This window comes from Tetrao urogallus (genome assembly GCF_951394365.1).
Source record: "Tetrao urogallus genome assembly, chromosome: 16".
Lineage (NCBI taxonomy): Eukaryota > Metazoa > Chordata > Aves > Galliformes > Phasianidae > Tetrao > Tetrao urogallus.
Genome location: NC_136829.1, coordinates 11,534,320 through 11,549,055, shown reverse-complemented (window position 1 = coordinate 11,549,055; position 14,736 = coordinate 11,534,320). Strand labels below are relative to the sequence as shown.

The following is a 14,736-nucleotide window of genomic DNA, read 5'->3' as shown; positions in this document are numbered from 1 at the left end:
TGGGCTTGGCAGCACAGTGAGTGCTGCAGGGCTTCGTGGCTTCCAAAGGTTTGAGAGGATTCAGAAAAGCTCCTGAGCTGCCTTTGAGCGCTGCCCAGGCTTTCAGGCCGCCTAGTGGTTCAGCCTTAGACCACACGAGGCTGGCTCTGTTTGGTTTTAAATTTAATATTGATCTTTCAAGCTTATGTGTTAACCTGAGCAGTTCGAGTCTCCTCTGGTTCTGTACTTCATGCATTCATCTCTAAGTTTGCACAAAAGACCCTAAATACCTGCATGAGAAGTGAAGACTCAGCTTCTTCATGCTTGTTGAGAAATAATCTGCATATGGGGAAACTCGTGTGCAAAAGCTGCTCTGCCAACTTCAAAAAAAAAATGCTTAGGAAGTGCTGCTTTGTGTGATTGAAACTCCTGGCACAGGAGTGGATTTTGTCAGGTACGTGAGGGAAGAACTTGAGAAGTGAGAGCGTCAGTGTTTACACATCTGCTTTGGGCTGACTTACAGCTCGCAGTTCGTCCATCCGTGTGCCTCAGTGCCAGTTACGTACTGTGTGTGCTGCAGCACGGCTTCGCTTCAGCTTTTGGAACTAAAAATAGTGTACCGTGACACAGGCAAGGAACTGTAAAATGGAATTGTGAAAGTATTGTTCTCTTACTACACAGTTCAAATGAATGGGTAGAATGGGAAATATGATATTTACATCAGGGGAATTTGTCGTGTTTTCAGAATCGTTCCTGCAGCTCCATTGTAATGAAGGATTTTTTTCTGTTTTGCTAAGCATATGGAAGTGGTTTACTTACCATTTCAGCAGGTAACCTGCAGTACAGTTTTAAGTAGGTTGATTTGACCAAGAACAAAATCATTTCAGAAGTACTTGTACAGAAATTTGCACTTTTGAAAACAAACTGAATCCTAACTTTTCTGTAAATAAAGCCACGAGTAGCTGGAAATAAAGTCCTGTGTTTCTCACATTCTTCAGTTGTCAGCATCTCCTAAAGCCAGGCAGGCAAGCAGCACTGGTAGGTGGAACTGAGAGCCTAACAGTGCTCCCTGCCACTGGCTGAAGAATTTCACCAGTGGCTTTAATGTGATGATGACTGTATCTGTGCTTGGAAGGAAGTGAGGATATTTTGTTGTTGCCTGGTAATATTTGGTGTTTATTTCCAAATATTTTTCGTATATCATCTTATGGTAGTGCAAAGCTTTCAATAACTGGAAAATAAATAAAAATAAATGAATAGCATATTTCATAGCTATATATGCTTATATTTCATAGCTCATATATGCTCATATATGCTCATATTTCATAGCTATATATGCTTTCATAGCATATTCAAAATAATTACGCATATCAGCACGATGCTCCAAAGGCAGTCCTTGCCTGATACGTGTTGAACCTTTGCTGATTTGCTTTCAGAATAACCTGCTTGCAGCTGTCAGGAGCTGCTTATGTAGCTGACGTTATATTCAGCATTACCTGCCAAACTAGCTAGAAAGTAGGATGGAGTTTGATAACAAACTCCAACTTAGAGGACTGAATTGGTCACATGTTTTTGCTTGGCTTGCCTTGGTTGGTTGATTGTGTATTTGGGACTTTGGGTTGCTTTTCTTACAGGGAGTCATCTTTGTTACGAGCTACAACAATTCAGTCACCTTAAGATCAAAACAGAAATAATTCAGACTCTGCATCTGGGCCAATTTGACTAAAGCATTAGCAGCAGCTGCAGGGGCTGCACTGAGCTCTGCACATCTCAGCTGTGTGCAGCTATGCTGGGGCTGAAGTACAAACAGGCTTTTTTTTTTTTTGTCTGGTTTTTTATTGAGGGGGAAAAGAAAGTATGGCTACAAAGGAGAGGTACAGAATGTTCTGAAAGGAGGCTGCAGCCGATAAACTTTACCTGCTCCTCCTTTTCTCTGCTGTCTCTGCTATAAATAATGTAATAGCAAGGACATCCCGGTGCTCAGGTGAGGGGCAGCACTGCCCAGTGTCCCAGCACACCTGACTGTGGGCTGCACTGCTCTCCTGCTGCCTCTGCTGCATGGAAACCAGCAACGGTCGGTTCCGATTCGCTGCGCTTTTGTGCTTTGATTGCAATTACATAGGCAAATAAATATTGGAAAAATTTATTGTTTCCTTAAAGCCATGGCTGTGGGAAAAAGTTTGTAAAGGCACATACGTAGCTTCTGCAGATAGGAAAAGAAAATCCAGACCGTTAGAGATAAACGGTAATAAAAGAGCGCAGTTTGGGCTTGTTCCTGGAGTGCTGCAGCCTTTGAGGTGAGTTCTGATGGAAGTTGCTTTTGGGTAATTTCTTAAAGCAGAATTCTTTGCACTTTTGCTTGCTTTTCTTATTTTCTCCACTGATGGCACTGAAATTGAGCATAATGGGTCTCTTATAGATGGAAACTTGTTTATAATTAAACAATCTCTGTGTTTGTTTTTGAGTCACAGAGAGTAACTTAGCTTGCAGGCTGGGTGTCTGTATAAACATATCGGAGCTTTACTGAGCATCTGAAGAAAGCGTGCTAACATTTGGTTTTGAATGAATCTGAAATTTAATTTGGATTTACTTCTTAGTCTGTCTCTCCTAAGATCATTTCTCACTTCGGTTGCTACTTTGTGAGGGACCAATCCAAAGAAAACGCTCCAAGAAGTGAAACTGGTTGTCTGAGAATGCTGGCAATTGCACGGGCAATGGAAGATTTGTCTTCTGTGCTTCTGCAGTTTCAGGAGTCGTAGATGTTGCTCACAGGGGATTGTAGAATATTGGAAGTCAAGTTTTAAAGCGTACTGCTTTTTTATCAGCAGGAAGTATGCTGCTTTAACTTCTTCGTTCAAGACTAACAACCACAAGTTCTCACTGAGTTGTACAGGAGGTATGAACACTTCGGTGTTACGCATTTTACAGATGTAAAATTGACCTTTTCGCTTATATTGAAGGCAGCCTTGGCTACACCAGTGACTGTTACTTGTGTCTGAGCCAACCCTGTTGTACCACAGAGCTTAAGGACTGGGTGAAGTTTCAGTTTTCTTCGAGGAAAGATCACCCAGGTGCCCGGAGGTGTTAGAACAGCTTTCCTGTCTCAGCTACTGTCTGCATGGGACTGAATGTCACTGTCAGAGACCATCGAGTGTTTTGCTGCTGGGGTTATGCTCAGAACAACGATGGGCTCATGCTGGCCTTTCCCAGCTCGCCCTGGCCCAGTGCTGGTGCAGGCGCTTGCAGCTCTCCGGCTGCAGGCAGCAGGGCTCTGTGCAGCCTCACGTCTTGGCAGGCTTCTCTCAGCAAAAACGTAGTAGTAACATTAGTGATACAAGAGATGCTATATAAATAGCAAAGCAGTTGGGTTATTTGAAACTGTGTATGCAGGCGTTTTGGTTTTGTGCTATAAATGCTCTTCTAATGTAAATAAGCCCTCGTACTGAGTTCTGCTAGTTCTAATTCCCATTGTCTCGTGTAATGATGTAGCTGCTCCTTATTGTGTTGAAACAAGTTATGTGGGTGCAGTGTTAACAAACCTGTGCTTTATAAACATGAGGCTGAGGGCTAATCCATACGCTTCAATGGGAAAACGGTTTCCAAATCATCTTTTGTAATGAAGAAAGTGCCTCAAATTTCAGTTTGGAACAAAAGCTGTTCCAAAAATCAGAGCCCTGATTAACCAGTGAGTTACTGGGTGCTGTGGGAATACAGTGAAGCTCACTAGATGAAGTGCAGTTTCTCATTTTGAGGACGAATGCCTTAAGAACATTGGGCATGTTAAGCTGAGATAATAGAGAAGAGTTGTGAGTTGTGTGCGATGCTGAGGAATTCACTCGGCGGAGGAGAGGTGTGGGCTGTTGGTTTGTTTGTTTTGTTGGTTGGTTGGTTTTTTATTTGGTGTCTGGTGTGTGAGAGCCTGCTGTGATGCTTTGGCCTCCAGAGCAGGTTTTGTAGAAAAGTTTGTTTCTGTCGTAGGTGGTCTTTGGAAACACAGTCCCTCTGCCTCTGTTCCCTTTCCTGGTGCCGGGCCCACAGGCACTGCTGCTCTGAGAAGTTAATTAACTACATTAATTTGTTACACAAAATTAGTAAGTTACAGCTGTTGAGTTTCTCATTTAGAAGCTTTTTAAGTAAGGAATTGTCAGAATTATTACTTAAATTGTTACAGTAGTAGCACTATAAAACGTGTTGATGTACCACACTGTGTCCAGTCTCAATAAGCTGAGAATTCTGGCAGAAGTTAGAGACTGCAGTGATATAAATTGAAAGCATTCTTTTTTCTTTTTTCTTTTTTTAATTAAAGGAATTTTGATTTGCTTTGTACTGTATTCTCTATAAATCCTGTCTAATAAGCAGTAGCATATAATTCCTTTGCTGGAGATATCTCAGAAAAAATAATCCATACAAAAGGTATTTCTGTGTTCTTTTTAATGTGTGTTCTTCAGGAAAAAAAAAGATAAACATTTGTTCTCAATTATGCTTGTTGACCAATCAAGGAATGAAATAATGAAATAGCTGTGTTAATTTTAGGCTCTGTTAGGAATAGTCAGAGCAGAAGGTAAACTGTGCTAAGTTTGGGGTGGCAGCAATTAATGAAAGAAAAAATATTTAGAATAAAGGCAGGCTTATGTATTGTGGTCTTGCACTGCCTTCATTTTCCACTTCTTTAGGGAAAAAGAAGAGTTTTGGGCCCTGCTGACAGACGTGGCTGTAGTGGAATTTGCACGGCTGTTTTATTTTATATGCTGTGGTGTGATTATGTGATACAATGGGGGAAGGAAAGAAAATAATAATCAACTTCAGTTTTATTCCAGTTGAAACAGAACAAAAAAATTTGAGTCCTTGAAATGTTTAGCAAGAGGTTGGTGCATTGGTTTGCTGTGAGGTCAGCTGTGAGATGGAAACTGGAACATGACCTCTTGTGGGACCAGCAGGGGTCTGGGTTGGTCCCTGGGTGCAGGGATAGTTGAATTGACTTTGACTTCTCCTTCAGATATGATTTGATATTTTATTAGAAGCTGTTAAGATTCATTTTGCATTTGGGACAGTATAATTACAGAAGCAAAAATTTTGTGGAGCTTTTTGACTGAAGTTATGAGCACAGGAAGAAAACTCGAGTTGTCTCGTGCCTTTTCTTTGTAGCAGCTTGGCCTCCTGGAAGACATCTGTGCAGGATTTCTCAAATTGTTCCATTCTCTTCCTTTTCTCTTCCTTTTTTAGAAAGCTGCTTTCTAAAACTTGGTAACAACTTTTGGAGCCATGTTCAACTAAAGCAGGATTGAAATTTTTCTAGGGAATGCTCTAGAGTTCAAATCGGTCACCTCTGTTTTACGGCAGTTGTTCTGGGTAGAAATTTGCAGAGCTGACGTTTTCTAACATCCTTAACACTGACTGTGTAACATAGTTTAAAGAAGTCTTGTTTTTATTCATCCAAATTTGTCACACTGCATGTGTATGAGACAGGTGGATGTAAAGCTGTGAAAGCAGAAAATAACTGATGTTGTGGAGGAAGTTAACAAATGGTTTCGGCAGTGATACTGGAACTGCCATGTATGTGTCTGCATAGGCACCTTGGGTTTAAAGGCTTTAGCGCTAATGTTCTCAAACTCCACCCAGTAACATCGTATTTCAGAAGGGAAGTGGGAGTAGTAGCTGATGCATCGGTCTTTTCTATGTCAGATTTCTGAACTTGATCCTCCGTTTGGAATCATGGTGTGGTGGGCATAGGTGACACACGGCCCTAAGATGAAGCTGCCAGAGGAAAGAAGAGCAAACCAAAGATAGATGGGCATCTTGCATATGAGAATTTGCATCAGATTGTCTTCAGAGGCTGCAGAGTAACTCACGTCTCTGTATTTACATAGGCAGAACCACGCTCAGCTTACGGTATATTTTGCTTCTAAAGCTTTTATAACTTAATTGTTCAGTGGAAGAATGCCATTTCTATTTCATATAACATAGGCCATGCAGTGTTCTTAAAGGTTCTGCGCATTCTGGCCCCTATCCACCGTAGTACTTAAACCATGAGTAGCCCTATTAAAGTTGATAGAATTACTCATGTGCTTAAAATTAAACATGTGCTTAAGTGCTTTGATGGATTAGAGCCAAAGTTGTCAGCACCTTGCTTTGTTGCACCTGCCTGTCTGTGTGTCTGGAGCTGCAAGGGACAGATTCTCAGATCTGCTTGTTCCTATATTGAATTACCCTATATGCTAAAAATGCAGTTTACATGCACAGTCATAGTAAATTCATCTGCTGGCTGGAACTATAAATGCACAACTGGAACTCTTAAAATCTAACAGTACTTGACAAATTTCACAATTTCTTCCCCCGGGGATTTCAGTAGGAATGTTCTACTAATGAGTTTACATGAAAACATGTAGAACTTCTGTAATGTTCTTCACAAATGTTGCTTTCTGCTGGCGGTTCTCTGCTGAAACCCTGGGACTGCAAGTGTCTGTAATGCAAATAATTGGTTGTGAAAACAAAGTAGCACTGCTGTAAGAAACATGTGATGAATGAAACATCTACCACTAGTAGCTCACTGAAATCTAAGGTCAACTTTGGATGATGGCAGCATATTGTAACAACACTCAGTTCTGGGTTCCTTTCCAGCATCTTGCTTGTTCAGGTGCTGAGATCTACGTTCACTGTCATACCTGCCTTCCTTTTTGGACTGTATTCTTTGCGTACAGGCTGGCAGTACTGAATCTGCAACGTTCAGAAGAAACAACAGTTTGGATCTCTGCAAATTTCATTGTATTTGGAAAAAGGAGGGGGTTGTGATTAGGGAACTGTGTCTGAGTGAAGCAACAGCCAAACTTTTAGGAAGATGCTTCAGGTTGCTTTACTATAAATAGGAAGCTTTCTTTGTTTCATTCCTCGATTAATGTTTGGGGCTTAAGTTTGAGATTTAAATTAATAGTTGAATGACTGCTTCCTGGTGGAGCACACATCTTGAATTTTCCATCACAGCTGGCAGACTTGGTACCATCAGCTGGTAGGGAGCTTTGTGCACTGCTGCTGCTCACTGTTACCCTCAGATGGCTCTGTGACACTTCAATTTGCCTGGATCGAATGTATCTCAAGGAATTTCTGTGGTCTGACTTTTAAATTTGTATCCTTCTGAGCCTACTTGAATTTTGTTACAATTTTACCCGATATATAATTGGGAAGTCTCAGTTTTAGAAGTATTTTTTGACAACTAAGGTGTATACCCAGAAGTAGTGATGCCAGTTAACTCTATAAGTGGAACAGGGAAACTGTTATCGCATTGCAAGTTCTTTGCATATTTTAGCGGTCTTTAATTATATTGAATTAATAGATTGAAAAGATAAGATGAGAATAAAAGTAGGTGATTCATGCAAAAGTGACATTACATGCAGTAGGAGCGTGTAGAAACATGTTTTGTAGAGTTTACCTCATTTCTGATAGACCGTGAGTTGGAATCTTCCTCCTTTTTCCTTTCCTGCTGTGCTGTTGTCCTTCTGGCATCGGTGCGTTCCTGCTGATCTGCAGGGTTTGGGGCAGAAGCCTCGGGTTCTCTCCCTGCTAGAGGCATGCACCTCGCAGGTCTCCTGCCTGCAGTATCACACACCTGAGGTGTTTAGGACAATAATGAGAAATGCGATCACACGCACACAAAGATTTGTATTCCACTGACCACTTCCTGTCTTCCCTCCCTCTCTGCATCTCGCTCAGGCTGATTTCTGTGTTCGTGTTTGGCACCCAGTGTTCAGCCATTTTATTTTAGGGCTCCTTTCCATTTAATGTTGGTATGTAGCCAGCTGTGTACTTTTTGACTTCGAAGTAGCAGTGAAGTCATTAGCTGCTGTAGGAGCTGTTCCCCTCTTGCTTGTACATGAGTCCCTTGGGGGGGTCTGAGACCTGATTGCTAGCTTTGGAAAGTGTTGTATCCAGGACTGGCTGAAGAAATTACTGGAGTCCAGACATTTACGCTTGGCAATACAATTATGCTTCAACTCGATCTTTCAAAATGAAAACAGAAGTGCTTTGGAAGTGCCTGAAAACTTGAGGCAAGCGCAAGACCCCCAGCAATGCTCCATCCACTGCCTGTGTGCTAAAGCAGCGTCTCAGCAGTACCGAGTGTGGGGTACAGCAGATATCCCAGCCTTAACAGCAGGTGCTGTTGATCCATTTACGCTATGTTTGGTGGTCAGTACATCCTCACCTGGTGGGATTTTTTGCTGTAAATGAAGGGGAGATGAACTGGCCCAGTCACAGCTCCAGAAGTCGCAGCAGGTGGGGCTGCACCAGCAGATGGATTGGGGCACTGCAGAGCTGTCTGGACACAGCACTGTCGCACATCTAAAAGCTGCTTGTTGATCCGCATGTTGCCTCTCTTTTTTTTTTCTTTTTTTTCTTTTTTTTTTTTTTTTCCGTTAATAAAGACCACATTCACAGTGGGGGAGATGGAAAAAAAAAAAGAAAAGAAAAAAAAAACCACAAAACCATCTTTAGTGCTTCTTGACAGCAAATGGTTATTGCAAACTAGCGAATTGTACAAGGCAAGGTGATTCAGCAAGTTTGACTTGAATCCTCCTATTGCTTCTGGTCAGCGTCTTTCAGTACCAGAAAAGAGAAGAATCACAAAGTGTACTGTGAAAATTCCATCCCTGTAAATGATTGTATCAAGTTTCTTGATACAGTAAGTGAACTTTTAAGAGCATCTTTTATTCTAATATGCTGAATTATCTGTTCTTAGAGCAAAGAAGGTAAACTGGTGTGATATCTCGTGTGTGTGTGCTTGAAGAACAAGAAATCCAGTATGCAATTCACACAGGTGTTTAATTGTACAGAACAAATTAAAGGGTCTTTATCAACCTCGTACATCACAGAGCTCTTTGTAAACAGTTTTATTGTCATTCCTTACCTAAACTATTGCTAGTTAATTAGCTGAGGTAAAGGGAGCTGCGTAAGCAGAATTATGCTTCTTAACATTGGGTCTGTGATGGTCTCTGTGATACTTACAGGTGTGAAGGGACTGTGAAGCCAGTTAAACTGGTTGTATGCAGGAATTTGCAGAGCTGAAGGGGAGCCTCAGAGTGACCTGGAGCCAGAGCAGCACGCTGTGCCATCCCACCCTGCACACTGAGCGCGGCCCTGTGCTGGCCCTGCCCGAGAGTCACCGGCTGTGCAGCCCCAGAGGTCCCAGGGCGGGCAGCCTTCCTCAGCTCCCTGCAGGGCACTGGCGGTAGCCTTTCACCTTTACGGTGAGAATAGTGCAGTGGACACAGGTAAAACAAACCTACAGGTTGGGTTAATTAGATTTATGCTTAGGAATGCCTTTTTTGAGTTTTGTGGTGACTGCACTGTTCCCTTGGAAAATAAGTGAGTCCCAGGCCTAGCACCTAATGCTGCAGCGTGAGTTGTGCTCAGAAGCAGCGCAGTGTCTGCTTTTGCATTCTGACTTTTTCACAGTGTGTTTCTTGACAGTAACTTTTATTGAGACAGCTGTGATGTGTTTTTATCAGTGCTTCAGTAATTTGTATTTCTTGCTTTGAAACTTAGAAAATGATTCTGTTCTTCTACAAATAGACAGTGTCTGTTTGCTCTTAATTTTCATATCACGTTCCTGTCAATGGCCACATATTAGGAAGTGCACGTACCTCATGTAAGTAAATATTATTATGTATTAAAACAGTAAAAGCAAAGCAGTTGTGCTTTTCACAACATTTAAAAGAAAGAACTTAGGGAAGCAATATGTTGTCCTTTGTATGTGTTACATCACGTGTGTGGAAGTGGTGATACTTCAGGGAGCAACTGAGTTAAGTTCTCAGAAATAATATAGAAACGGTCACAATCAGATCTGTGCAACGTAAATCATATTTAACTGTAATTTTAACTGTATTTTTAACATTGTTATTTGATCAGCCTTTTCATTTTTACATTTTATTTATATATATATATAGGTAGTGAAGTATTCTATGAGCTTTGGAACTTTTTTTTTTAAAGCTACCTTACCATGTATTCGGAGGAAAAAACAGTCACCTCATTTTACTCTTAAAATAATGACCAGTACCTCCCTTCTGGTTCAGAACTGGGGAGTTCTTTGTGCTTTTGTTTCCAGTCCTCTCACAACTCCATCTGTTCAGTCAAACTCCCAGCAGAGCACACAGCACCTGAACCTTCCCAGACCAACAGAGGAATCCAAACTTCTCTTCCAAAATGACATAAAGGGGTTACAAGATCTCTGACTAAGTTTTCTTTTTTAAAAACAGAATTCTGTGACGTGTTTTCTTCAACCATTCATTTCAATGCCGTGTTTTTTTCCCCCTTTTCTACTTGCAAGGTGAATCTGGGCCTGCTAGTTCTTTTTAAAGCATTAAATATACTTCCCAAGTTCCAAGTTGTGGTTGGTTGTGTTATTGGGAAAGTAAATCAGAAATGAGCGTTAAATTCAAATTAGTTTGATTATTTTTTTTTTTAACTTAATAATCTGTTTGGCAGTGTGCTCACTGCGTACAGTTTGATGGAGTCTGACTTACGCTGCTGCCACAGGTGGGATCGCTCTTCTCCGAGCATAGTTTGTTTTCAAGGAAGATTGGATTTTCGTGACCTTTTATGTCATTCTAATTTCATGTTTCTTGTATTGAAATGTCTTTTTTTTTTTTTTTTTTTTTTTTGTAGTGCCTAAAATAGACTTTATTTGTTTTCCTGAGAGCTATGTGCAGCTTTCCTTTGGCCCATTTAAATATTGAAAACAGCAGGATTTGAGATTTTTCTTATAATCCTCAACTAATAGAGTCTAATGCTTTGTTTGGCCTACCCTACACAGCCTAAGCAAAAGTTTTAAATGAGATTAAAAATTTGACCTTATTAACCCATGGCATGTAGAGATACAGACGGGCATTGGGAGCTCGCGAGGCGGGGAAAGCAGGCAGAGCTGCTGTTGTGCTGGCTGTTGTGTTGGTACCTGGAGCAGGGAAGAGGAAGGAATCAGTTTCAAAGGTCCAGCTTTCATGGTTGAGGGAAATGAAGTTCGATCACTTTTGTAAATTTGAGGTGTAATCTGCCAGAGATTTCTCAAAGGAATTTTGTCAGCACAGGGGGTGGCCGAGGTGCTGGCTGGCGTTCCTCAGCTGCACTTCCTGAGCCACAGTGACATCCATTGCCCTTCTTTAAAGGGAAGTTCCAGGTGCAGGTGAGCAGTTGGATGAGTGATCGAGGAACACGTTGAGCTTCAGAGGAATTACATATCCCATTGTCATGGAAAATTTATGCTTAGTAAACATTACCAAACACAAAATGACACGGTGCATTCATTGCTGTGTAATAAGAGTCCTTGTTTACCGGGCATGCTGTAGGGCCATGGCAACAGACACAGAAATAGGCACTGTGAGTGTTCATTCCTGTTGTAAAGACGGTGATGCTGTCAAGCAGTTTGTTAATTGCTGGAGTCTTACATCGCTCCACGTTCGTTATCACTTTCAGTGCTGCTGCTCACTCGGGAGCTGTGGAGACGTGTAAATATGAAGGTTTGACAAGAACCTGTAACAAAAATACTCCCTTTCTTGGTCTGATGTGGAAGAGTCAGGTAACTGATGGTTTGAGAAATTTAGCCACAAGAACTCTAGGGGGAAAAGAATCTTAACAGCAGTTCACATAAAAATCAGGAGGCTTTCTAAATACCTGTTCCAAAACAAAGCAAAATGACTGAACGTAACTTTTTACGTAGTCCTTTAAAAACACTGGTGCCTTGCTTCACCCTGGGCATATCAGTTGTCCTTTTGACCTCAATGGGGCAGTTTGGATTCTGTGTTCACTGAGTTCGTGACCTTAGCTGAAGACTAGAGGCAAAGTCAAGCCAGACATTTTGCTTGCACTATCAGCGAGAAACGTTTCCTGCTGTCATAGCATTATTCATGTGTTGTTTTTTTTTCTTTCTTAATTCCTGGCTCATTGCCTTGCTCCCATCAGCAATGCCAAAACCAGGACTCCTCAGGTACAAACGTGGGGTGTAAGGTGGTCTGCTGGGTGGGTCAGGAGCTCTAGTGGACTCAGGAATTGACTCCTAACTACCGATCATTTCATTTCCATTCTGCATCAGACTTTGGTGCCCTTGTGCTTTGAGAGCACGTTTGTTACGGGCAGTGCTAAGGAGCTGATGTTTGAGGACAGTCGCGTTGTTCTGTGTTGGAGTTTTGCTGCCACTCCGTATGTGTTCGGTGCAGCCCAGTGGCGCAGAGCGAGGTGACTGCGTGCTGCTGTTTGCTTTGTGTCTGCAGGACTCGCATTGCAGATGTGCTTTCCCAGTGTGTGTGTGGTGGGAATCCTGTGAGCCTGCATCTACAAGGCATGCAGCTGCACGTGGTTGTTTTCAGTGACAGATCTTTTACAGCAGTTAAAGTAATCTTTCATACGATAATCAAGATTCCCCCCACTCTTGGACTGCTGCGTCTGCCCCGTTACTCCAGCAGTACTTCTTGTTCTGCTGTTCTGCACTCTTGGACAGTGAATATGCTTTCAGTTTCGTTTTGTTGGTTGTGAATAAATACAGAAAGGAAGAAGTGATAGAAAGCATTTACAGCATGAGTAGTTAGTTATTTAGGTGGATTGAAATTTTGAAGGTGTACTCAGCAAACTGGAAGTGTAACCGTTGCCTTTTAAAGAATAAAGCAGCATAGTGTTGTAGTTCGGAGCCTTTGAGATGCTGTTCTGAAAAATGTGAGTTTTCAAAATAAGTAATATTAGAAATAAATGATGTATGTTTAGGGACACAAATGTTTTGTAAAATGTTTTGGTGACGATTAAAAGGTGGGTTAGATGATTCAGGGATGTCGTCTTTTGTTCTGTTTCAATAATAACTTGGCTAATTTGCTCTACCTCAAAGCAGTAACGTTATGTTATGTATTGTTATATGCATAGCAAGAAATGAATAATGTAACAGCTTCATCCCAGTGCTTTATGTGAAGTTCCAGTTTACAGACTCAATCCCAGTCATACCTCCAGGAGGTGAGCGCCTGCACCCAACGTGTGATCAGGCATTTCTTTTGATGGTGCTATTTAGCACTGAGAACAACTATTGTCAGGATAGCAAAAGGCATGCAGTACAACTCCTTACAGACATATTAGAGGCAATAGTTTGTTTGCCTGTTACACGTTTTGATTTGCCTGCAGTTAATCCTAAATGTGAATGCTCACATACAGCATTCAAACTGGATTTCTAGCCTACACTTGTGCTTGTAGTTGAAAATAATTGTATGTATTCACTTCAGTCCTTTATTGCAGGCTTTGCGCCTGATCTGTTTGAATGTCTGTGCTAGGTTGAGATTTCTGCTCTAGCTTTTTCTGCTGACATCGTTTTCATGTTTGTTTTTGTGTGTGTTTGTGTGTGTGTAACTCATTGTGCTCTGCTCTCCTTTCATTTATTTCTACTTATTGTAATTTACTCTTTTTTATTATTTCTTTTCAATTTCTGTTTTCTAAATAACTTTCATGTATTTCTAGTATTTCGTATTAAAATGAATCAAAATCAGCTAATTTTGCAGAATGTCTTTGTACTGCTGTCAGACAGCAGTAATTTTTATTTAAGCATAATTGAATATCCACTTTTGGAAACAAATAGATGTTCACTGTGTAAGTAGAGAGGATTTGAGATGTTTGTTCAGAGTCTCTCTACAAAAATATTCAGTACTGAGGAAAATTTATTCAGTGTTAACAATATAGTTTTGCTAGAATATTTTTAATGTTCTGTTTCAAAGAGATGCTCTGCTTTTATGGCCTATACATTTAATAATGTATTTAATTACAGGGAAAAGAAAATGAAAATTCAGGATATTAAGAACAATATTAAAGAAGCTATAGAGGTAAGCATACAAGCTAATATTGTTAACTCTTCACAGTTAGGTGTGTAGACACATTTTGCAATGTCTTTTACTTTTCTGCAGACAATAGTGACAGCAATGGGCAACTTGGCACCTCCAGTTGAACTAGCCAATCCAGAGAACCAGTTTCGAATCGACTACATCTTAAATTTAGCTAACCAGATAGACTTCGATTTCCCACCGGTAAGTAAATAATCCTCATTGGCTGCAGTCATGCTTTTTTGCAAATGATTTTCGCTGCACTGTAGTAAATATTTACAAAAAACAGTGGACTGGTCTTTGGGAATTACTACTGTAGGTATCGTGAGTCAGTGCTGATTAAAGTACAGCAACATGGTTAGAGTATGCAGGTCTATGAACACAGAGCTCCTTGTCTCCTTTCTTTTGCTCTATTGCAATCGGCAGCTACAGTTAAGAAGAGCAGTGTGGGCAGTGATGGTTGGGTATTTGCCCTGCCCAAAAAGAGGGAAGATGTGTGCAGCAGCCAGTTGATAATTAGCTGGCATTTAATGATACTGTATTTCTCTCTTCTGGAAAAATAGTAGAGTTTTCTTGCTGATTCAGATGTTTTCTGACAGCTGTGTCAGCCAGACTTTCTGCAAAGGTTCCACATAACTATGTCCTTGCCCCAGCCCTTGCCAGTCCTAGTTAATGATTCTAAATCCCAGCAGCCCCAGAGTAAATGCAGAAAGTATAATTACTTGTTTGGTGATATAACTTTGTGCCTACTCACTGTGATTAGTTTCTATTGTATCTATCCCAAGCAGGCAAACAGTAGAAACCCATGAAAATACAGTTTGCACTCACTGAACTCTTGAATACTGAGATGTTATTAATTGCTGGGAAATATCTTGTACTTGCAGTAATACAGGAATGCATCACTTTCTGTGTAATGTTCCAATGAGGG

General features: G+C 41.0%; 1 protein-coding gene across 2 annotated transcripts in view; it reads left to right on the top strand.

Moving 5' to 3' along the window:
• Positions 1-14,736, top strand: part of GNAS (GNAS complex locus) — a gene marked incomplete at its 5' end in the record, with an annotated part of 128,874 nt that overhangs the window by 69,479 nt on the left and 44,659 nt on the right. For both annotated transcript variants that reach the window (XM_079543453.1, XM_079543454.1), the window contains 2 exons: positions 13,757-13,811; positions 13,893-14,012. In XM_079543453.1, coding sequence (XP_079399579.1) covers positions 13,757-13,811; positions 13,893-14,012 — 175 coding nt within the window. The remainder of the gene's footprint in view (positions 1-13,756; positions 13,812-13,892; positions 14,013-14,736) is intronic.